General features: G+C 40.9%; 1 protein-coding gene across 7 annotated transcripts in view; it reads right to left on the bottom strand.

The window, feature by feature from the left end:
* ILDR2 (immunoglobulin like domain containing receptor 2) overlaps positions 1 to 24,343 on the bottom strand; it is a 61,508-nt gene that overhangs the window by 27,554 nt on the left and 9,611 nt on the right. For 6 of the 7 annotated variants that reach the window (XM_021930978.2, XM_021930991.2, XM_003893501.5 and 3 more), the window contains 2 exons: positions 16,442 to 16,774; positions 15,412 to 15,531 (listed from right to left, as the gene is read on the bottom strand). In XM_021930978.2, the coding sequence (XP_021786670.1) occupies positions 15,412 to 15,531; positions 16,442 to 16,774 (453 nt within the window). Of the gene's footprint in view, positions 1 to 15,411; positions 15,532 to 16,441; positions 16,775 to 18,009; positions 18,055 to 24,343 lie in introns of those variants that run through there. The other variant, XM_021930985.2, reaches the window with a different exon arrangement.

Below are 24,343 nucleotides of genomic sequence, written 5' to 3'. Positions count from 1 at the left end.
ATATGGCTCATTTATAAAACAACTCCTTCATATTAAAGTTTGTTGAGGTGCATTAGAGAAAAGGTTACTCATGTGTGTGGTTCATATTTTAAATCTAAAGTCATGGTTGGTCACTTGTCCCTTCCTCTATCAAGCCACCCACAGAAAAGAAGCTCTGACAAAGGTCAAAGGAAAAGGGGCTCCTCCAGGACACTAGGGGAGTATTCCGGAGCTGGGGCAAGATTTAGTGAGTGGAGTAGAAGGGTCTTTGCTCACTTTTTTTTTTGGCTCTCCTCAACTCTACAAGGCCAGTGTGGTAACATGTGTCCTAGTCTATGTGGGTGATGGTCCCATGTTTAAAAAAATAATGGGGACCAGAGTATATTCCAAGGTAAGGAAGTATGGGATGGGTGACTTAGGCCAATTCTGCTTTTGGCTTTGGCAAATACAGCTTCCTTTTTTCTGTCCTCCATCTCATGCAGCTGACGTGGTAAGATGGCTCTGCTGCTTGCAAGGTCTCTTGGAAGGACAAGTAGGAGTCAAGTGGGACATTGGAAAAAGGTGTCTTCTCAGGCTAGTCTTTGACCTAAGCCTTCATAAAAGACTAAGAGGTGCCCCTAAGGCTTATGCAGTTCCCTAGCGTAGGAAACTAGTACAGATTTGGGGCCAAAGTTTGAGAAAGTGATTAAGAGACAGCATGCATTGGTCTCCTCTGAGTGTTATCTATAAAAATATCTCTTGGAAACTCAACAAGGTAATAAACAGCTAGTCAAAGATTTGGGAATTTGGACTCCTGGAGATTTCTTAGAGACCAGGCAACAATCAATGATCAAGAAGTCAATATATACTGATTTTTAAAAATCCAGTTATCAGATATGTACTTGATGGTGGATTTTTATTGTGTTTTTTTCAATCTGCATAATTAGCACTTGTAAATATGTATCTTGGTGTATCTTGTAAAATCAGAAACTTTGTTAGTGTTTACTCTCCACTTCTCAAGACTACCAATGTTTTAAACATCTCTGGATATGCTATGGTCCAAATCATTACTTAAATTCATGATAGAAATGTCATTGATGATATAAGCTACCAATTTGTGGGCTCTCATAGCAAACTGACTGTGATAATTAACTATAAAAATTCATACATTCAAGGAGGATGTGGTGCTCATACATATTATATAAAGCATGTTATACTGGAAAAAGCAGTGGACTGGGAGTCAGAGTACTTAGGGCAACTTTATCATTACCTCACTTGGTGATTACTACAGGCAAATTACTTTCCCTTTCAGGGTCTCAGTTTTTTCATTAGTAAAATGAAGGGGTTGAATAGAGTAGTTTATAAACAGAAAGACCATCTAACTTAGTTTGTCTAGGACAGTTGTAGATTATGCCTATGGTCCAGGTGTAATTTTTAATAGCACCCCTTTTTACTCTCAAAGCATTCTAGTTTGGACAATTAATTATATGGTCATTCTACTTATATAACTTTTAGTTCCCAAATCTGATACTCGGTGATTGGAGTTAAAAACTCAAATGTCTATGGGGACCAGCAGGTAATACAAATGAGTACAGCTGGCCAGATGTAATACAACAGGGAGTAGCTAGAGATGTTATTAGGAGGCTGCTACTAGTCACCCCTAGCCACTTGTGCCCCCATAGAAATGTGTCTTCAGTGTTTCAGATCATCCTGTTTTTCAATATTTTCCAGGCCCCAGATTTTATGTGAAATATCTTGATTTTCAAATGTTGGCAATCAATTATTTTTAAAACACTGGGTGAGCCATACACAATACGTCTGCAGGCTGTATAGAGCCCAGAAATCATGAGTTTGCAACCTCTGAAGGGTATACACACACAGATAAATTTATGGGATGGTAAAACACAAAGCTGCATTTCCCCACAGGCTGTTTAGGTTACCTTGAGGGTGTTCTAACATTATTTCCACACACAGAATGATAGTAAATACAAGATCTAGTCACCTATGTTCAAATTAAAATTGGAAACAATAGTATTACGCACCAAATTGCTAGCCTTTCTTACTTCTAGGGAGCTAGAATGGACATCATGGAAGAACAATGAAGGAACTTGCATTATTTTTTACTTCAGACTTTTTTACTTTTATTATTGAAAAAATTAAAATAAGGAAAGGGTGTATCAGACATATGGACAGGTGATTCACAAAGCTTGTCACTCCAACAGGAAGACATACATCAAGCTTCTCATTCTCCCTGAAGCAACAGTCAATAGCTGATGCTTCAGAAGGTGAAGGCTTCCCATAATGCACCTGTGTAGTGTTAGCCGCAGGGTAGTGTAGGTGATATGTGCAGTAAAGTGGGCGAAATTAAATATCTTCAGAATTCAAAACATAGTAGGAATTTTGGGAGAGCAGACAATACCAATATATCATGTCAACAGCAGAGACGGTGCAAAGCTCTATAGTTTTACACCATTACTTATATTTTATTGGAGCTAAAGGCATTTTTAAAACTGGATTTATGCTGGAATCTTATATTTCTGAAAATATTCCACTTCCAGTTTCTTCCCTAACAGTTCTTTAAAAATGCTATTGCTAGTTAGAAATGTTTTATCTTTTCTTCTGTCATAATCAATGAAGGCCTGATCTTAGAGAGTCTAAACAATTGCAGTAAATACATCCCAGATTTCAGCAGCACTTTACCAACACTTGTGAATCACTATCATTCTTCCAGGATTCAGTTTAAGAGTGGCAATTACAAGTCACTTTAATGTCTGAGGAAAGGATGGAAAGCAAGCCCTGCAAATAGAAGGCCACATTTACTCTTTTCAAACCACAGCACAAACTATCAGTGGAAAATACAGTTTTTATGTAAGCACTCCAACAGTTTTCCCCAAACCTTGCAGAATCCATTACTTTTAAGAAATTTCCACATGAATAGACCAAACGAATCAGGCATACTAATACTTTGTACATGCACACACACACAAGTGCCAGTTTCATATCATACTGTCACAAACTCTAGAGCTAAACACATTCACACGCTTTGGATTAAATGATCAGGATAGAAACATGCATTGTGAATAAAATAACTTACCTATCTTACCTATAAAATTCCCCATTTCAGTTGTTTCCTGCCACTGCCACTGCTGAAGTTATCCTCAACTGAACTCTTTGTACACATTCCTGCAAACCAGCTCACGGTTGGAATGTCCCTCATTTATTCATTCATCATTCATTCATTCATTCAACAAAGAAATTTATATTTAGCTAGATGGAGACACAGGGGACAAGATGTGTTCCCTTGAGACACTTGAGAGGCTCACAGTCTAGCCCAGACAGAACTCAGCTTTAGTTACCTGCTTCTGTGCTGCAAGACCTATTAAATCTTCCCACCAAATTAATTTTCATCAGCCTTCTTTGCATTTTTGACATCAGGTTCTGTCTGGTCATGGGACCTTTCCCTAGAGACCTAGTCCTTGCCTGGTTTCCCACTTCTACTCAGAACATTATCTTTGCACATTTCACAACAAATCATGTCCTAGTGGCATTTCCCCAAGTTTTTTTTACACCTTTTTCTTGGTAGGTTAGCCCCCTCAAAGCAAACTTTACTTACTTTCTTTGCTCAGATAAGCATTTGAACTGCTTTGTTCAATTCCTTATCACATAGAGTCCACAAGACTGAGATATGTTCTGACAGAGCCCTGTAACAATGCTGCACTAAGAAGGAGCTTCCTCATCCATGCTCCCTAGGACCACTGCACATGCCTGCACTAAAGCACTTATCTCGTGGCTGCAGTGTGCCTTTACTTTTACATGTGCCTCCTCTAGCAAGATGGAAACCCCTCCAGAGCAGGGACTATGCTCTATGCTTGGCATCTCCAGAAGCCTAGCGTGAGGAGGCACCTCACCCACCCATCAGGAACTCGAAGCGTTTCCAGTAGCAAACCCCCTTGTTCAGTAAGCAGGGTTTCTAGCTGGACTTCTGATTTGCTGCTCATTATAGTGACTTTATCAACCTCGGGTGGAAGTAGGCTTTTAATGAAAATATGAAAGAACTATTCATTTCTTCATGCAGCATTATTCTATATACTGCAGAATGTTTAGCACTTCTGAACTCAGGGAAGAATGCCAGGAGCATTCTCCAGTCACTGGAATATCCCCAAATGCCATCTTGCTATCTAAGGAGAGAGAAGCACCACCCTACCCCACACCAAGGAGCTGAGAATCACCAGCCTAGTGTATTTTTCAGGAAGTCATTACAGAGATATAATACACATAAAAATTTCAGCCAAAAAGACTGTTTTGGTCTCTACTCTTAAAACTTAAATCCAAGGTCTAATCATTTCTAAGCCTCCAAAGTTGCAATGGAAGGTACAGAAGTTCAGGATTTAGGACAAACTTGTTTTCAGAACCTGCTTACTCAATCACTTGATAACACATTGTTTAATGCATTGGAACTTAGGGAAAGGAAGTATAACATTTCCTTTATCTTTATGACACCACTGCTGATAGCAGAGTTATCTCCATTTCTTTAAACTTACTAAGCTGGAGTCCTCCTAGGGTTTGTCAATACACTATACAGATGAACTTTCTGTTCAGGACAGTGAGGAATGCCTTTCTTCCCCAGCTCCGTGTGGTTCCCCTCTTCTCCCTATGTTTAATGCACATCTCAGCTTCATCCCACTTTCAAGCTTTCCTCAGATGCCCTAGATCCATTTTCAGGGATGTACTGTATCCACCCCCTGTTCTGTCAGCTCCTAACCCTCCAAAATGTTTCACTCCTATGTCTTTGAGGAGAACAGATGCCTTTCTCTGGCCCTTTTAAGTGTAAAGATGTTTCTATGGCTATGCTTTTAAGTGTTAAGTTGTTTCTATGGCTATTTGGAATCCCAAATAGATTGGAAATTTCCCAAGGGCACAACCACATCCCGGTTTTTATTCTATATTCCCATGGCAACCATGCATTTAATAAATATAGTTTATGACTATCTATCACAAATGTGGATATAGCCTCCCTTTCTTTTATATATATTTATAAACTATGTTCTTAAGCATTTCATATGTTTACTTTTTCTGTGTCCTTTAAATTTTAGTTCACTTTATAGTCTTAAAGGAGAATAATTCTGAAACTGCATTCTATCCATAAAATAACTAGTATTGGACCATCTACAATTAACTGTTAATAAATGCTTTGGGGTTGGTTTTTTGTTTTTGTTTTTGGCAGGTAGTCACAAGCTTAGCCTAAGGAGCTGACTTCTATTCCCACAGAATCCTAGAATCAGATTTTATGACCAGAAAGGATCTTAGAGGTCATCTAGTCCATATTCTACCCTGTTTCAGGGACCTGAGGCTCTGAAAGGTTAAGAATCTTAGCCCAAGTCACACAATTCACTAATGATCAAGCCAGGAAAACAACCAGGTGTACTCACCCCAATTCCAGTGCTTTTCCCAATATCTCACCACCCCAAAACATTCACTTATCCTTCATTTAGAAATGTGCACCAACTGCTTTCCAGTCTCCTAATATTTATAGTGAATGACCCCGAAATTTGTTCATGTTTTTGGCATTACTGCTCTACTTATGTAATTAAAGTATAATTTTTGGATGTAGGAAATGTTGGAGATAACTGAAATTCTCAGCACCTTTTAAAGTTGCAACCGGAAAAAATGATCACTGAACACATCATAACACAATATGAGCTAATTAAAAGGCATTCACCATGCTGCTACAAATAAACAACAAAAATGATTGCAAAGTAATCTGACTTCACAAAGTGCTATAGTGATTCAACCTCCACCCCCAGAGAGCGACTAAATACAAAATATTATCAGAAATATAACATGGTCGACTTGGCCTGAGGTGAAATGCAGAAGACTGCTAGATTGACTTTAAAATGCCGTGGAGGAGTGTGGGATGTCATGGAAGGGGGAAACTGAGTTTCTTGGAGCCCAGCGTAGTGTCTTGAAGTCACTGTGCTCCATCCATCAGAATACCACAGATAAAAAGATAGCAAGAATGGCCACTTTCTTTAACCAAAAAAGGCCCTGGCGGTCTCAGGCAGACACAGAGGGGCACACACTTGGTATGTCTCAAACTGTCAGAGTTCCTGCCCTTTCCTCCGTGGCCAGCCCCCTTAGTGTGAAGGGGTTGGCTGTGGGGCCTTTCCCAGATCCTCTCATGGGAAGCCAATTCAGCAAAGTCGGAGGCACAGCCCCCGTGTGAACGCAAACCTGCACGCCTGAATAGCGGCAGCTGGCTTTGGAGAAAAATGGGACAACTGTCTCCTGCCCGGCTTTCAAGAGCTGCCATTCTTTCTTTCCAGGGGCTGAGCCGATTTCTCGGTGCCACCCACTCTCGCGCCTGCCCCCCGCCCCCGTTTCCTCCCCGGCTCGGGCCGCGCGGGTCCACCCGACTACAATGCAGCTGACCCAGCTGCTCCAGCTCCTGCCCGGGGTAACCACGGCAACCGCGGGCCGCCAGGAATGCGCGCTAATTGAAGGCCGAGTTTCCTCCCACAGTGATGAGCAACAAGTGAAGCAAAAATAGTGAGGCGGAATAAAGGCGGCGAGGAGGGGGCGGTGGGCGCGACCGGGGTGGCTGGGGGCTTAGGGAAGGGGAAATAGCGCCTGCAAGACCGCATTTGTTCTCTTAACACAGGGCAGTGAACGGCCGCGACCGACGTCATTTACGGTTCAAAAATCTTAGGGCAAATTTTTCAGAAAACACCTATTACGTCAACCCCCCATCTCTTTGCTGGGCCCCTTTGCTCGATTCAAGTATGTAGATGAATGGAGATGTATGTGCACATACATAGGTCCCCAGGAACGAAATGCCAGCTAGCAGCAGGGTTCCGCAGGTGGAGGTGAGCCCACACTAATTTCCCCTCCAGCCCTCTGGATCTTCTGTTCTCTTCAATCTATGGGAGACTCTTCAAGGTGGTCAGCAGCTAAAGATGCGCAACCATCATATCAATTTGCCTAGACAGTTCCGGTTTATGCCTGTTGTCTTGCCAGAAATTATTAAGTCCCCCCTTTTCATTCTCAAGAGTATCCTAGTTTGGATGATAAGTTGTAAAGTCACCCTATCTAAAGTCTTCCCAAGCCCACCCAGATTCTAATCCAAGTTCAGTGTTCTTCAGACCCCTTCAGACTTCATCAAATGGCCTGGGCTGTGTGACCTAATCCTTGTATTTACAGTAGGCAGTAAACACCCTGCAATTAACTAAGGGTCATCCACTGAGAAATGGGGGCTTCCAACAGCAACCAAAAGATAGCATGCTGAGACAGAATGCTTTCAAATCCACTTGCAGGAAGATTTCCACTGGGCTGATTAGGGTCACCACTGGCAAAACACAGTACAGATGCCATTGAGAAAATGTGAATCTATTAGCAATAGGATTGCCAATTCACAGATAGCCATTAAAGCCTCTGCCCGTGGAATGGGCTAAAGGAAAGTCAGCTCTTTAGCAGGAGTCCCCAAATGTAGAATTCCCTAAAGAGGGTTCCCTCAGATTAGGGATGACACGCTGGTGATGTGGTGTGGGGAGTGGTAAGGGGTGGGAGAAGGGAGCTAACATTTACTAAGTTCTTTGTGCATTTAATCTTCATAATAGGTCTTTCATGTAAATTTTATTACCCCTCCCCATTTATTCCACTAAGGAAACCCATGCTCATAGACATTGACTTGTCCAAGTTCATATTACTGCACTGAGTCCAGGGCTGCCTTCTCGAAGCTTCTGCTGTTCACAGTGGACTTTATCCAACATCCAGAGAGACCTTTGGTCAAGATCCTCTTCACAGCCTCAGCACTATTTCTATCTGGAGCCAGATACTTCCTTTGGGGAATGGGAGAGCTGCCCTACATTTTGTAGAATGCTTAGCAGCCTCCCTAGTCTCCACCCACTAGATGCCACAGCATCCCATAAGTTGTGACCACCAAAAACTGTCTCCAAACATTGTCAAACATCTCCTGGAAAGGCAAAATTGCCCCTTCTTGAGAATCAATGGCCTACATGTTTAATATCCAAATACAGCTTTAATATTTTCTTGTATTGTTCTCTAACTGCTTCAGAAATATACCTTTTATCTTCACCAGAAGACAGTAATTTTTATAAAGACAAGACACCGTCATTTATTTTGTATCCTCACTGTGCTAGGGATATAATATGCAAAAAATAATCATTTTTTAAAATCATAATTTAAATACAAATCATAATTGAAGCAAAACTGACTCCACTCTATGGTGCCTATCAAAGAGCAAAGTTGAGATTATGGAATAGAAAGGTCTGAAGGCCAAAGGAAGCTTCTTGCAAAGAATGAAAGGCGTGATCTCACATCTTTGAAGGAACCACAAGCCCTACGCCACTCTTCATTCAATAGAATGAAGGTTATTGGCAGTCATTAACCAGAATCAGATTCTAGTTGACATTTGGCTAACTTTTCTGGCTCTTCCCTCTCCTCCATCCCTTCAATGCATTTTTTTTTTTCTGGTTCTTTTTAAAAACAAGACCAGCAGGGGCATCTAGGTAAGCTCAGGGCAGAGCAGGCCAAAGCTAGGAGACAGTGCTGAGAGAAAAGGCAGTGGGGCTGAGGCCTGAAAAACCACTACTCATTTGTTTTCTGTCTCTCATGGGAAACTATGGAGTTATTTCAGCTGTCCTGGAAACCTGAAGGCACAGGTGTCTGCTGATGATAGAAAGGATGATTCTGCTTTCTTTGGGGTAATCAACCCTACTGACGCATAATCTGAAGCATATCTGATGCATAATTGAGTTTACAAATGAAAATATAGGCACAGCTCAAGTCAAAAGATGTTCCAAAGAAGTAGCCTCCAAATTTATGGTGAAAGTGTGGCTCTGTAATTAACTCCTTTTCTCCCTTCTGCCAGGAGTAAACTTTTTCTTCCTTCTCCCCCAATTCTTTTTCCCTCTTCCTCTGTTTGTAAATCTTAGAAAGAAACAGCAGCAGCCACTCTCAGAGATCAAAGTTTTAGCAGGCAACAAAGACCTCCAAGGAGGCTGTTGCCATGGGAACTCTGGGAGCTGAGGCCCTTTTAATCTTCAAATCTCCTTGGTTAGCAGCACCAGGCTGGGGCTGGCAAAGAGGAGGAGAAGGAGGGAGGGGAAGCATTGGCAACAAGTAGCCTTTCTGAAGAGACTGAACTAAAGTCAGAGGGGTGGGGGGTGGACAGGATTCAAACTGAGGCAGCAGTAACACAGGGGCGGGTGTGGGGACATTTCTGCATAGCCTTAAGACGCACACTCCCATCAAACATCCCTAAAGTCAATCATGAATTCTGAGACATCCCCTCCCAAGAATTGACTGATTTTATATTAGGTTATTAATGGCTTTTTAGTACTAGTGGATGGAGAAGTTTATTTTAAAGCAGAAAAACAATTTCAGGCACAGTATTGTAATTTGATCATATATATATATACATATATATATACACACACACACACAGACACAGAGACACACACACCTGCCCATTCCTTTACCCCTTATCTACGTAATATAACTGTACTTCTGGTTAAATCACAGGAAGGGATAGAAGAAAAAACAGGAGCGTGACAGGAAAACAAAAGCAATTCTGTGGCCTTACATTCGTGGGGAAGAATCAATCCCAAATGAGCGCCTACTCACAAGGACCTGCTGGGAGCATACCTATTTCTGGCCTCCTGGATTAGCATTGCATTTGGACCATAAAGAAGCACAAATGGATGAATTTCCCAAAATGTTAATGTTTGTTATTTGCCTGCCTGACATTCTTTTCTTCATTTGGAAACAAATTGCCAGAGTTTTCTTTAGGAAGTTACTCTTTTTCCTTTTTCCCTTCAGTTCATAGGGTTCAGTTGGGGTTGGTGGTATAGTACAGTCCTCTCACACAAAGGCCACCCCCAACAACAAGACTTTTACTGAAACTATGGGGAAAGAAGCACTTTATCTTCTTGAGATGGAAGGTGCTAAAGACCATGGAAGGGTGGATCTGCTGGGGGCCGTCATCTCTGCCTCATGCAGAGAGATCCTGCCTGAAAATGATGCCAACACAGACAGTGCAGAGCCAGGAGATGGAGATAAGGAGACAGAGATTCTTTAACACATAATCTGAAAACCAGGACTCAGCCATGCTTGAAGCTAGGAATACCCCTGGATTTATCTGTTACCTAAATCAAATTATCTGTTACCAGAGTTCCCCTAAGCCAGTTTGAGCCTCTATTCCTTACAATAAAAGAGTTCTGAAAAATACAACAGTTAGCTTTGGATAGTGAGATCTTTAGAAGATACTTTCTTTTATACTTTTCTGTTTTGTTTGAAATTTTTATAATAAGCATGTATCTTTTTTTCTAAAATAGAAACAATATTAAAACAACACAAAACAGCAGTATTTGAGGTATCACCCTCAATACAGAATTAATTCTGCCATCTGTGGATCTTTTAAATAAAGTCAAAATCATAGAAAGTATTCTGAAAAACCATCTTGTTTATCATAATATCACCAACAAGATAACCTGTTCCATATTAAAAGTTCATCAGAGAAGGAGTTTCTTATTATTTCCCTCAACCATCCATAGTTTCCAAAAACTGTTATTTACCATTATGAACGTCTTCCTTAGGATGAATCTAAACACCCCTTCCCTCATATCCTCTTATTCTATTCTTGGGCCACAGGCAGGGGTGTTCATCCAGTCACATTTCCTCCCAGGCCTTTTTCCCCTTTTTCTAATTAAAGGCCTTTAAAAAACAAGTTACCACATAGGACATCAGAAAGAAGGGGTCAAGCCCTCAGATTGTACATTGAAAGACATAAGAACAAGGCAAGCTGCTTTTAGATTTTAAAATAACTTCCCTGTTTGAGCCTTCCTGAAGTGGTGAAGTCCTTTGCCTGCCAGCTGGAGATGCCCCAGGGAACTTTATTCCTATCCAAACAGTGGCATGGTTCCAGATTATAAACAGCCTGTCCTTACCATTGATCCTAGACAAATTTCTAATCTTGGATGGCAGATTTCTGGACACTCCCATCTTCTGTGACCGCAGGTATGGCCCTAGGATCCCAAATGACTGTCTAAATATTTCTAAGGTACCTGTCACTGTCATCTTAAAGCACCAAAACACTATATGCATTTCCAACTTCACAATGACTTTACCTTCTGAATCATTAAAAAGACATTAAAGGGTGTTCAGTATAGTTTTCGTGTTTAATGTTGAATCAGTGGTTGTCCTCCCATTTCTGTGAATCACATGTCTTTGGATATTTCTGAAACCACTGAAAGAGCCATCCATAGTGATTTGTGGATGGTTCAGATGTATAGAGAGGAAGGAGGGGTGAGTCATGCTCAGTGGGAAGGAATGCAATCTAGACAATAACAACTATGCCTTTGAAGTCAGAGCTTCGGTCAATGGTTATGGGCAGTTTGACTAAGAAATAAAGTGAAATACTGAAGCAAACCTGGAGCAAGTAACAATCATTACCCATGGCCTCAAGCAGTAACCACATTTTTTTTTTTAACATAGTTTATTCTATAGCTTCTTCATACAGACAGGTCATGTGGTATTGCAGGAGGAGATAAGGCTAGGAATCAAAACACTTGAGTTTGAGCGATGACACTTTTTTAACTGGGATATTAGTCATAAAACATAGACATCAATTTTTTCATTTGGAAAATAATACCTGCCCTCCTACCTTACAAGATTATTACAGAACAATTTTATAAACTACAACTTATTTTCAGTGTACATTAGTATTAGTGCTAGATGTAGTAATGGCATCCTCCGGTAGACACACATTGTTGTTTTGGCATGCCACATCTATTCTTCTTTTATGTAACAGTGTCTTAATTTACTTAGGTGAATTAATTCTTCTCTGTTTCTTGATAAAGTAACCACGAAGAGCCCCAGCCTCAAAAGGCTAAGCAGGGGACAACTGACCAAACTGGGTCAACAGAAACTTCACCTACCCTGCTTGCTAATAAATGTTCTGACCCTAAGATCTAATCTGATTCCTCTGTTAAGATTTCTTCACTGGTTCCCCTAAGTCTTCAGAATCTAGTCCAAACTTCTTAGTCTTGCATATAAGATACTTCACAATCTTGCTCCGTCAACTTTTTCATCCTCACGTTTCTGAGTATAATGAAGAAACCAAATTCTTCTTAACTTTGCCTCTAATTTATATCTTTAACCCGTCTTTCTTTACTAATTAATCTTCTGTAATTCCAACCTATTTTCTGCTCCCCATTTTGTGATCATCTCCAAGAAAAGCTACAGCAGTTGACTCTTTCAAGCCACCATCAATAGTTTCTTTCTTCACTCTTGAGGGATTAGTCCTCTTAGCCCTGACCTACTGCAAAAGACCACAGTTTATTCCTCCGGGTTCCTTGTGAATGAACATCAATCACCCTGTATGTTCTTATAACCAACCTGTTTCTCCATTTATCTCTGTCATGAGGATTGATTTCCTGGGAGATCATTTTCTTATTCATCAAGGGAGTCACATCAATCATGTTCATCTGCTTTTTAAACCAAGAACTTTAGAATAGAAATAAAGCTCAAAAGTAACTTAACTGAATACCTTTTCCTGTGCATAAGTACCTCCAGAGACATAGAACTCACTTCTGAGAACACTTATTCCATCTTTAGATGTCTCCAGTTGTTAGAAGTCTCCAGCTCTTCTTTTACACTGAGATAGACTCCCTCCCTTTGTAACTTCCACTCCTGATTCCATTTTATCTAGCCAGACAGAGTATGTTTCCATTCTGTCTTCTATATAATTTCACTTCAGATATTTGGAGACACTTCTCATGCCCACTGTTCCAAGTCCACTTTTGCTAGACCAAATCCTCCAATCATCCCTCATATAGAATTCAATGACTGAACCAGTGGTTCATGAACATTATAATTAGCAAACTGTGGGTCCCAGTTATCTTCCCACAGAGATCTTCATCTCCTTAGGAATGAACTCAGAAATCAGCTTGCTCTTCTGGTCTCACATAAAAAGAATACTTAGGCCAGTAGGATGAAATAATCCCAAAATAAGAGATTTTACAACTGTGACAGCATTTTGAAATATTGTATAAAGAGGTGTGAAGACAAAAAAGACTCAGAATTTTGTATTTGGAAAGTAAATACAGTGCTTTATGGACTCAAAAAATTTTTGTAGATTTCAAACTAACCCGTTTAAATAAGTACACAGCTAGTGTTGCCCTAAAAAGTTTCCATGACAAATTTATCATGCTTTGAACATCTCTAATGTTGAACAAAACAGAATGATGTGTTTCTTCCCCAAGAGCCCCAGCATGTCTCTGTTTCATGGACAGGCTGCTTCTACTGCAACGAGTTTGGATTTGCAGCCTCGGTAAGTTTTCCTTTATGATTCCTTTAGAGTTAATACTGATATTTTTTCTTCATCTTTCCTCCCATAATTGGCGACCACTGTCATCTGAACCTCTGTTTTACTCACCTCTCCGCTGCTGGCTTTTTTCCTTGAGAATAGCATTTTTGCCCAAGTTGCTTTGCATGTTTTGATCCAGAGGACTGCCCTTCATACACTTTAACACATCCTTAGATGACAAAGCTTTCACTCTATTCATTTCCCCATGTTTGCAGAACAACTGGGACCAAATTATTTAAAGTGGTTTTTACCTGGCCGCCTTTTCCTGCACAGGCAATTACTTCTCTGCAAATGGCTGCCCTGGCCAAATAACTATGTTCGCAATTAGCTAATTGTGGGCTCAGTGAGCCACTTGTTCCTTCAAACTTGGCTATTAGAGTTGTGATTAAGCAAAAATGTGTCTTTTTATTCCTTTCTGATTTACAGAGTCACAGCAGATCCCAGATCTGATCTCCCTATGTTCTATTACAATGTCAATATAAGCCTTTTACTTTTTCATTTCCTGCTGAATATCAGTCATATTTCCATTCTTTTACAAGTCACAAGTTACACTTTATATATTGGACCCAAAGACTTTGTTTGAATTAAGTCAACCTTCTAATAAGGCAGACCATTATTACCTTAATCCAATTTACAAAATATAATGAGGCTGGGTGGGCGAGGTGGCTCACACCTATAATCCCAGCACTTTTGGGAGGCCAGGGTGGGCAGATCACTTGAGGACAGGAGTTTGAGACCAGCCTGGCCAACATAGCAAAACCCTGTCTCTACTAAAAACTACAAAAAATTAGCAGGGCATGGTGGTACACACCTATACTCCCAGCTACTCAGAGGCATAAGAATCACTTGAACCTGAGAGGCAGAGGTTACAATGAGCTCAGATTGAGCCACTGCACTTCAGCCTGGGCAACAGAGTGAGACTCTGTCTCAAAAATAAAATCAAATCAAATAATTTTGTAAAGTAAAACAATAAAAAATACAATGTTAAGGCATCAGAATAGTTATTTTGCCAAAGTCACACAATCATGATAAAGACTAAAACTAAAAATCCTAAATAACAACTGCCACTTTCTCCCTAGGGACTGAGTTTCTCTACAATTTTTGCATAGGGTACCAATCAACCTTCAACCTCATTTACTTTTAATAGGAGGCACCCTTACGAATTCCTGCAAATTGCTATCACCTGGTTTCTTGGAAGCTACAAAAATGTAGTTTCTTTTGAAAAATGGTTTTAAGTGTATCTCCTGAACTACCTTTTTCCCTATAACTATGCAGTTTCCTTTCTTATTTCTGTATGTTCTAATTTTCTTGTTCAAACAACATTAATAGAGCACAAAATATGTGCTCAATTCTCAGTTTCATACAAAGAGGTCAGCTCCCACTGACATTCCTCCAATCCACAAAAAAGGAAAGTAGCCAAAAGTAATGAGTTTTCATTTATGAGGAGATTAATATTAATAAGGATTAGATGTATGTGCTTTGAGAATAACTTGGACACTTTTAGGTTTCAAGATATCTGGCTTCCAATTAAACACTAGTACATCTCCCAAGCAGCTCTTTTTATTGGGTATCTTTTATTACTGAACTCTCCAGTTTACAGCTATCTTTTCTTATGATTGTTTTAAGTGGAGATAACCCAGTGGGAAAAGATTCCTGATGTCTCCAGAGGTTCTGACACATCAGTGAATTCTTATCTCTGTGTAATCTCTACCTTGCTTCAAAGGCCTCTAGCATTTTCTTCAAAATTAGCATATAACAAGACAAAGAGAGAAATCAAGGTTAAAGGTGAAAGTGGAAAGGGAAAAAAAAAAAACGACGAAAGCAGAAGAAATATTCGGGACAATGATAAAAGGTGGGGGCGGGGGGCTGGTCATAGCTTTCAAGAAGTAAGACATAATAAGTACAGCTACTGCTCATAAACAGCATATTCTAAAAGGGAGTGTGCATGAAAGATAAAACTGTGTATGCAACCTGCTAATGCACACAGGGGTAGAAGTGAGAAGAGGGATAGGATACAATGCAAGTGCAAGCGGTCTAAGATGAAAATGTCACCTGTGGTTTTCACTTACCCAACACCAGCAGTTCCACTGAGTCCTCATTTTTCCCCTCCAGGTCATCTGGGGTGGTGATAATACAGTAATAGAGTCCGCTGTCTCCCCACATAAGCTTTCCAATTTGAAGATCTGCATCTGTTATCACAAAAAGAAGGACTCAGTCCTAAAACTCTGTCCTCTGAAAGAAAAACATTGAACAATGGGGGTTGGGAGGGGAGAACCCTTCTAGGGTATCTGCAGTATTTTCTTTCTTTATCTGGATGGTGGTTGAAAGGTGTGTGCTTTGCTTAAAACAAACAAACAAGACCAACAGAACCGTAACAAAAACTAGCATCTCTAAGGAAGGACAATTACAGCCTGCCAGAAACTGGTCTAGTTCTAGTCCAGTTTCAGGAGTAGGAGATGGCTTTGAACCAGGCCTGCAGAGGCCCCTAAGAGCCAGGAAAATGCCAGAATTATTCTGAACTCCTGGAGATAAGCTAAAATCACAGGAGTTCTTCAAAATTCAAATAATCAAATAGGTCATATCAGACTCTTGGGACCTTTTGATGTCCAGAGCTTTAGAGAGCAAGAGAAAGGGTGGAATTGATGCAAAGCCACCTGGGGCTTGGGTCAAGCATCTACCTGGCTGTTATTTGTATGCATACATCCCTTCTCCCTGCGAAGAGTCTGCTTTCCACATTTGGGAAAGGAGCCTAAAGGCTGATGTCAAGGTATGGGATGTTTGACTGAAGAAGTTTTTCCCCTAAAACCGTTTCAATTCAGCTCTAAAAATAAGCTCCTGAGGCTTGATGCTGGGCTTTGGAAAGACTTTTTCCAAAGTTCATCTGTATGTCTTCGAGAGATTTTACATGATTCACCCTTTTCCCCCTCACCATCCCGCTGAAGCAATGATAGGTCTCTTGATGCTCCATTTCCAATAAAATAAAAGTCTCGAGGGTCTGAAAGGGTGAGAGGCTAGGATATCACCTTACTGACATAAGGGAAGGGAAGAATGAAACTAACCTCCCTCCCATTCCTAGATTCAAAATAGGGGCATTATTACCATGAACAATCGTGATCTCTCTGCCCCTGTAGAAATCTCCCAGGGTGACAGTCGAGCCCTGTTTTGAAGCTACTACTCGAACAGTCCTCCTGCTGTCTAAACAATCCAAGTAGGGGTCCCATTCCAGATTTCTCTTGCTGAGAGATTGGGCCCGGGTAGAGGACATGCCCAAGGATTCTCCCATGCGATCCTGGCAGTAGGACTTGAACTTCCACTGCACGACTGCAGGCTGATGGGAGGATGTTGAGAAGTGGCAGCGAAGCACAGTGGGCTGGAAGAGCATGGCCACCTTCTTCTTGTCAGGCACCGTGACCTGAAGGCCTTCGACCATGGCTGCAAAACAGAATAAACATGTCCAAACAGTGTCCATATCCTGGACCTCACCTTCCACCACATGGTCACACCTTTCCACCTCACTTACCTAACTTGTGTCCCCTCAACCTCATTTTCACAATTACAATTAATGGCATTAATATCCATCTGGTTGCCTTGTGCAGAAATACACCCTCTAATATAGTTTGGATTTGTGTCCCTGCCCAAATCTCATGTCAAATTGGAAGAAGGGGCCTGGTGGGAGGTGACTGGATTATGGGGGGCAGGTTTCCCCTGTGCTGTTCTCATGATAGTGAGTTCTCATGAGATCTGATGGTTTAAAAGTGTGTGGCACTTCCACCTTCACTCTCATTCTCTCCTGCTGCCATGTGAAGAAGGTGCTTGTTTCCCCTTTGCCTTCCACCATGATTGTAAGTTTCCTGAGTCTTCTCAGTCATGCCTCCTGTTAAACCTGTGGAACTGTGAGTCAATTAAACATCCTTTCTTCACAAATTACCCAGCCTCAGACAGTTCTTTATAGCAGTGTGAGAGTGGACCAATACAACTTCACTCCCTATATCCAGTCAGGCATTAAGACGTATCAACTTAATCTCTTAACATCTTTAATATTTCATCCCTCCTCTTTAACCCCATTACTATTGCCTTTGCTTAGACTCTCTTCATTTCCTCCTTGTAATATTACGATAATCTTTTGGTCTTCCTGCCTTCCATCTGTCAACATCCAGTACACTCTTCTTGCTACAGTTCAGATGATCTTTCTAAACTGATTGTTATGGCTCTCTTTCTTAAGACCTTTCACTCATCCTCCATAGCCCTCAGGATAAAACCCAAAGTCCATGGCAAGGTACTCCATCATCTAGTTCCTCTTACCTCCTCAGCCTTACCTCTTGCCTCTTGAAACACCTCTCTTTGAGCACCAAGCTCCAAGAGTATCAAACAACTAATAGCTTCCCCAGTGGGATATCCTGTTTCATGCCTCCAGGTCTTTGCACATGATGTCTCCTGTTTCTGGGATGCTTTTCCCTCACAAAGTTGCTTGGGCAACTTTTTTGCATCTTTTAAAACCCAGTTCAAGGGCTTCTTGTATAGCCTTCTCTGACCAACAAGTTTATCACTTCCTCCTTTGTGCTATCAGTACACCCAGCATTTTCTTCTGTTACTCTCACAGTCTTGCATGTATTTCTTTTCATGCCTGTCAGGTCTGTCAGACTTATCAGGTATGGAAGGTATCTTACCTTGCTGCCCTGGCTTGTGAAGTCCATAGGTACTCAACAAATATTTGATAAATAATGATAATGAAGCCAGGAAGTATCACTTCAGGAGGAAGTGACTTCTCTTCCAGCTGGTGACCCAGCAAAGGGGACACAGATGAAGAGGAAAATAAGTCTTTGAGAGAAATGGAGGATTTCAGATCAAATGCAGTAGACTAAGTTCAAAAGCTTTGAAGGGTAATCAAAAGAAGGAAAAAGTTGGGGGGGGGGTGCTAAAAAGCAGATGAGAAGTTTAAGTGGTAAAAAGATCCAACCTGAGGCTTGGTGATCAAGAAAGAATGAGAAATTTCAGTGAATGAGAGACCAGGGGAGTGTGTGAGAAGCAAAGGTCCCACATGAACTCAATGATAAGGTCTAGAAATTCCAAGCAAAGGGAACATAACTTTCTCAGTTGAATCGGAGAGTTAAGAGTTTCTAGCTTGATGTGAGATTAGAAGCAGAAATAGAATTATGATAAGAGGCAGAAAAAACAAATATGAAGATATGATAAAGAAGTTCCAAATTGAATCCAGGAGACTGCTAAGTCAGCTTCAAGTAGCTTGGGGCAGAGACATGCAATAAAGGACTACTTTCCATGGGGTCCTGTCCTTTATTAGTGCCAGTGTTCACAATGACATCCTGCAAAGCCAACTCACTCCCACAGCTAAAGCATAAACTTATTTATGATTATGCCTCTTTACTGAAGGACTCTTGACAAGGGAAAGATATATATTTGTACTCATATCTTCTGACATCCAGACCTATGTCTCTATTCAGTGAAAGGAACGATGAAAAAGTAGGTCCTGATTCCTGTTGGGGAAAAGGGTTTCTGCATTCTGTAACATCTGGAAGTGAATACAACAGAGTATTTGAGATTTATCAAATCTCAAAGCATTTTGGACCTACCCTGTGCTCAACAGCTACCTACAGAATAAATGAAGAAATGTATGAGCAAATGAATGGCTATTAATATGGGAATTTCTAGGACTTTGCAGAGGAAATTAGTTAAATGAGTCAGAAGTGTAGTAAAATAGTGTTGGCATCAAATAGGAATGGCTTTGAATCTCATCTGATCATATACTAGTGATGGTTTCTTAAGCAATCTGAGACTCATTTTCCTCACCTACAGAACGAGCATCATAATACTTACTCTCAGAGTTGTTAACAAACGTTCTTTCATTGGGCACCTTCAGAGAGTAGACTCAGTAGAAGAGCACTGTGACCGGTAAAGAGTAGGTCTCAAATGCTAATTCTCCCCCACCTTGCCAACCTTTCCCCTCACCTCCCATCGTGAATCTTGATAACCATCCATCACCACCAGGCTTGATTACATCCAGATTATGCAGATCAGCCCCATCAAAAGGCAAACAATTCTATCTGGAAGCCCACTGAAGAACCCTAGTTCCCATGCTTCCCTTCACCACCACTAAATGTTGATGTGGTTGATTCCTTTCTCCCTCACTTACGTAGCTAGATTAGGAAAATCAATTTCTTTATAGTTTCTCCTTAAATTCTAGCGCGTTTTTTAACCTTGTAATTATTCTTCAAATCCTTAGTTACACCCCAATTTTTCAGGTAATAAAAATAGGAACAAGTGAGGTGAAATGACTTCAATTAGCAGTGGTTGAGGCTGGATAACCACTCACAGGCACCATTCCCATACAAGGCTGTGTGCTTGACCACACTTCTTTTCTGCTCCACTGCTATTCTGGCACTGCTTGGGAAATCACATTTCCTAGCCTTTCCTTTTTTCTCCTTTCTGACTTTTGTTTTAGGTTCAAGGAGTACATGTGCAGGTCCATTACACGGGTAAATTGTGTGTTGCAGGGGTTTGGTGTACAGACCATTTCGTCACCCAGGTGGGTGCTGTACAAAAGTGTGGTGAGATTTATTTATTTTTTTTAGAGAGAAAGTTTGCGGTTTTGTTCATTAGATAATTACTGAGAATAACCTTCCAAGCTCTGTTCTCTGTTAACGAGATTAGCCATTTGAGCAAGCCACTGGCCTCTCTTAATCAATTATTAATAGAGGTTGGTCAATTCTCAGCTTCTATTACATAAACATAAACTCATGCTCCAAAAAAAATAAAAATAAAAAATACATTCTCAGAAACATCTGCCTTTTTATAGCATGATACTTAAAGGCATGGATTTTGTAGTCAGTCCTAAGTAAGAATCCAGGCTCTACATGACCTCAAGCAAATTACTCAACTCTGATGAGTTTCAGTTTCCTTGCTGGCAAAACCAGAATAATAGTAACTACCTTATGGAGTTGTTTGAGGGTTAAGTGAGATTGTATCCTAAGTATTTAGACTAATACCTGGTATGTAGTGAGCATTCAATAAATGTAGCTGCTAACTTTGCTGAGGCTATCAAGAGCAGTCTGCTGACTTCTGTGAAGTTACAAACCTAGAGCTACGCAAGCACAGAGATCAAGGTGTGAGATGCCGAGTGTATATAGGGCAAAACCTGCACAAGAATGCTGGAATATGTCATCAGGAGTTCAACAGCGACAGTGCCTGGGTATGCTCCTCACTGCACATCGCTTATACACCTCCTGGAACTCAGAAGTAGAGAGTAACCCTGTGTGTGTGTGCACACATGCATACACATGTGCGTATGTATAGGCACAATGGGACTCTAAGCTAAAGGTAGATCTGGAGAAGACAGGACTAGAATTCCAAATAAATGTCAGTTTATTGGATCTTTGAGAACCACAGAGTGACGTGTTGGAGATAAAAGTAAAAATGCCAATCCCTCCTTCCGCACCACAGGTTTCAAACTGTAAGATGAATGCCATCCAGTCCCCAAACTGCCCTGACCAAGTTTATCAGGACCCCCATTCCCACTGGAGGGTAGGGTCTAGAAATGCTCTTCTGGCCCTAACCCTGGATCCCTGGTGAGTGCCTAGGTTTCCTATAATCACTGGGCAGCATCTCTTTCTCTCAACTTGTGTTTACCTTATTTGGAGACTGTTTTTCCACCTTGGTATCCTGATTTGCAATCCAGTTGCTCCACTGGGTCTGAGCCCTTGCCCTGGACTCTGGCCTGCCTGCCTGGGACCCTAATACCAGCCCCTTCTCCTGAGGGTCCAATATTGTTTCCTATACTCTTCATGCATGGCTGATCCAAATGTGAACCTGTGATGCAGCTATCCATCTAACTTCAAAAAATACCTCTCATGGGACCCCCACAGATCAGGCCTCTCAGAGCTGGTAGCTAATTTGGGTGGGGACTAGGATTGCCAGTCCCCTGTGGACACTGAAGTTTGACCTGGAGATATCCTCTCTCTGGCTCCCATTCCCAAGAGGTCTGCCCTGGGAGTAGGGGAGTATCCTGAGCTGAGGTTCTATCTCTTAGAGTTTTTGTTTTTGTTTTTCAATTTTCCTACTTGTCAGATGCCAAAAACCAGGTACCAAGAACAAGTACTTCTTATGCTGCAGTCTATACAGGCTAATAAGAATATGTAACTGTAAGTTTGAATTCCAGATAAATTAAACATTTTCAGCCTCTTTGTAGTGATAAGCTGTGCATTTGATCTAAGAAATCTCATTTGCTCCCAAGGTTCCAACTACCACTTATGTCTCACACCCCCAACTCCCTTAAGCCTCATCTGCATATTTAACAAACACTTTAAATTAAACGTGTCTAAACCTCATTCATCATCTCCTCTTTTCCCACCCTAGCTCTTTTTTTATAAACTCATCCTTTCTCTATCCCTCGCTCTTTTGCCAAAATACCACTTAACCTATTGCCCTAGATAGAAATCTTAGTTTTGATAATTTCCTCTCTGTCCCTGACCACACTCAGTTGGTCACTAAGTCTAAATATCTCTCAAATTTGATCCTTTTCTCTTCCCACTGTCACTCCCTTAAATCAAGTTTCTATTTCTGCTGCTAGATAATAGATGTAAAATGTTTACTGTGTGTCAGGGATTGTGCTAAGCACTTTTCACGTAGTATCCTAATGAATTCTCTCAAAATCCTAGAAAGTAGGCATTGTTATTACACCTGTTTTATAGATGAAGAGACTGATGCTCAGAGAATGCTTGTATGCATGTATCTTGCCTAACATCTCAAGGTTAGCAGGTGACGGCAGTTCGGGTTTGAACCTAGATTGACTGGCTCCAAAGATCTTCACCATCCTTTTACACAGGTCCTCACCACCACCTGGGTTTGACAATAGCCAACTAAATGGTCTTCCTACTTCCTACTTTCCAATCCACTCTCCATATTTTTCTAGAATACTGTTTTTAAAACACACATCAATCATGTCAGTTCCTGCTTTAAGGCCTCCATCAATTCCCCATTCCCTCCAGGACAAAATTGAAATACCCTGACATGGCATATAAAGTTTTCTCCTTGACATGGCCCCCAGTATGCTCCAGTCATACTGAAATATTTCCCATCCTTTGACCGTAAGTATGTTATCCCCTCCTCCTGGGCAAATATCAGGCCACTAACTGAAGGACTTCCTGGGAGGCAGACACAGAGAAGCACTGAAAAAGGGTCTTGCCCACACATAAACAAGCATACGCTGGCACAACGGGAAGGCTGGGCCTCCAAGTCCAGGCACTGGTAACACCATATGGGACTTGAGTTTCAAACTCCTATAAAGAAATTTACAGAGGTGCAGAAAGAACCTGTGCTTCATCCTATAGACTAAAGTAGGTATTCTGGAAAACTAAAGAGAGGCACCTTAGGGAAGAGAGCAAAAGAGAGGAAAAGAAGTGAAGCAAGGCAAAGAATTATACTGTAGAGATTACATCTATAAAAATTAGACCTTCTAAATCTAAAAAAAAAAAAAATTAAGAATTCCTCACTGAAAGAAGGACTAGAATTGAAGACCATAGGTGGTTTTCTGCTTTGTAGAGGAGGGGGTCATCATTTTTAGACCACCAGACTATTCTTTTAACTGTTTTGGTGCCCTGACCTCCAGGAAAACCACCCTTGACTATCTAATTTTAATTCAACCAAAAACATATTTTGAAACACTACTCTAAGTTCTGGTAAAACAGATTTAAAAGACCAGTCCCTCATCTTGAGAAATTCAATGTAAAGTTCATTTCTAACTATAAGGTCCCTGAGGGCAGGGGCCAGGATTTGGTTGACTTTGTATCCCTAGCATACAGCAAAGGCAAAGAATATAGGTGAAGCTAAAAAATGTGGAATGTATCAATGAATGAATGAAAACCAAACCTGTGAGTCTGAGGGGCCTTTCTTAGCAGGTGGTCCCCAGCTCAGAGAATGGATTCTGGCCAATAACTAGGAAAGTTGCCTAAAGGTAGAGTGAAGAGTGACAGCTCAGAGCTGCAGCCCCCATCTCAGCTAATCTCCAGGTGTAGGTACCTCGTCACCAGGCTAGGGAAGATCAGCTTCAAGTGCAGACAATGTCTCGCTGCATGTGCAAAAAAAGGTCCTGCCCCAATTCTCACGTAAAGAAAAAGATTCTATATATGATGAACTGTGTTCTTGCAAGAATAACAAACACAGACTCTAAGGCAATGCTATTCTTATTTTTAGCACTTTCAGTTTTTTCAAAGCAAGTTCCTTTCCCCCACTAGTTGTAAGCTATTCCTGCCAGCATCTTTGGGAGGCAGCCCTATAAGCACAGCCCCATTTTAGAGAAACAAAGATTGCTGCTAAAGGTCATGCAAAAATATCATCATTAGAGACAGGCATCTTTAGAAATACTGTATAATGCTCACCGTCCCTTAACTCTTTTGAGTACCAAAAGCAGGATTTGACCTCAGAATTGCCCATTCTTGGCCTTCAGGTTCTTTCTTCATTCAGTATGACAATATAGTTTGAGTATCCCTTATCTCAAATGCTTGGGACCAGCAGAGTTTCAGATTTCAGGTTTTTTTGGATTTTGCAATATTTGCATATACATGAAGAGATAGCTCGGGGATGGGACCCAAATCTAAACACAAAATTCAATTATGTTTCATATATAGTTTATACATATAACCTGAGGATAATTTTATATAATATTTTTAATAATTTTGTATATGAAACAAAGTTTGTGTACATTGAACAACCAGAAAGCAAATGTATCAGGTATACAATTTTCCACTTTTGGCACTATATAGGCACTCATAAAGTTTCAGATTTTGGAGCATTTTGGATTTCAAATTTTCAGATTAGCAATGCCCAACCTGTACAAATCTTTCTTTGCCTGCCTTCAAGTTAGGTATTCTTTTTTTTTTTTTTTTGACAGGGTCTCTCTCTGTCACCCAGGCTGGAGTGCAGTGGCACCGTTGTGGCTCATTGCAACTCCGTCTCCTGGGTTCAAGCAATTCTCCTGCCTCAGCCTCCTGA

This window comes from Papio anubis, chromosome 1, assembly GCF_008728515.1.
Source record: "Papio anubis isolate 15944 chromosome 1, Panubis1.0, whole genome shotgun sequence".
Classification (NCBI taxonomy): Eukaryota; Metazoa; Chordata; class Mammalia; order Primates; family Cercopithecidae; genus Papio; species Papio anubis.
Note: the sequence above shows the minus strand (reverse complement) of the source record. Positions and strands in the feature narration are given on the sequence as shown.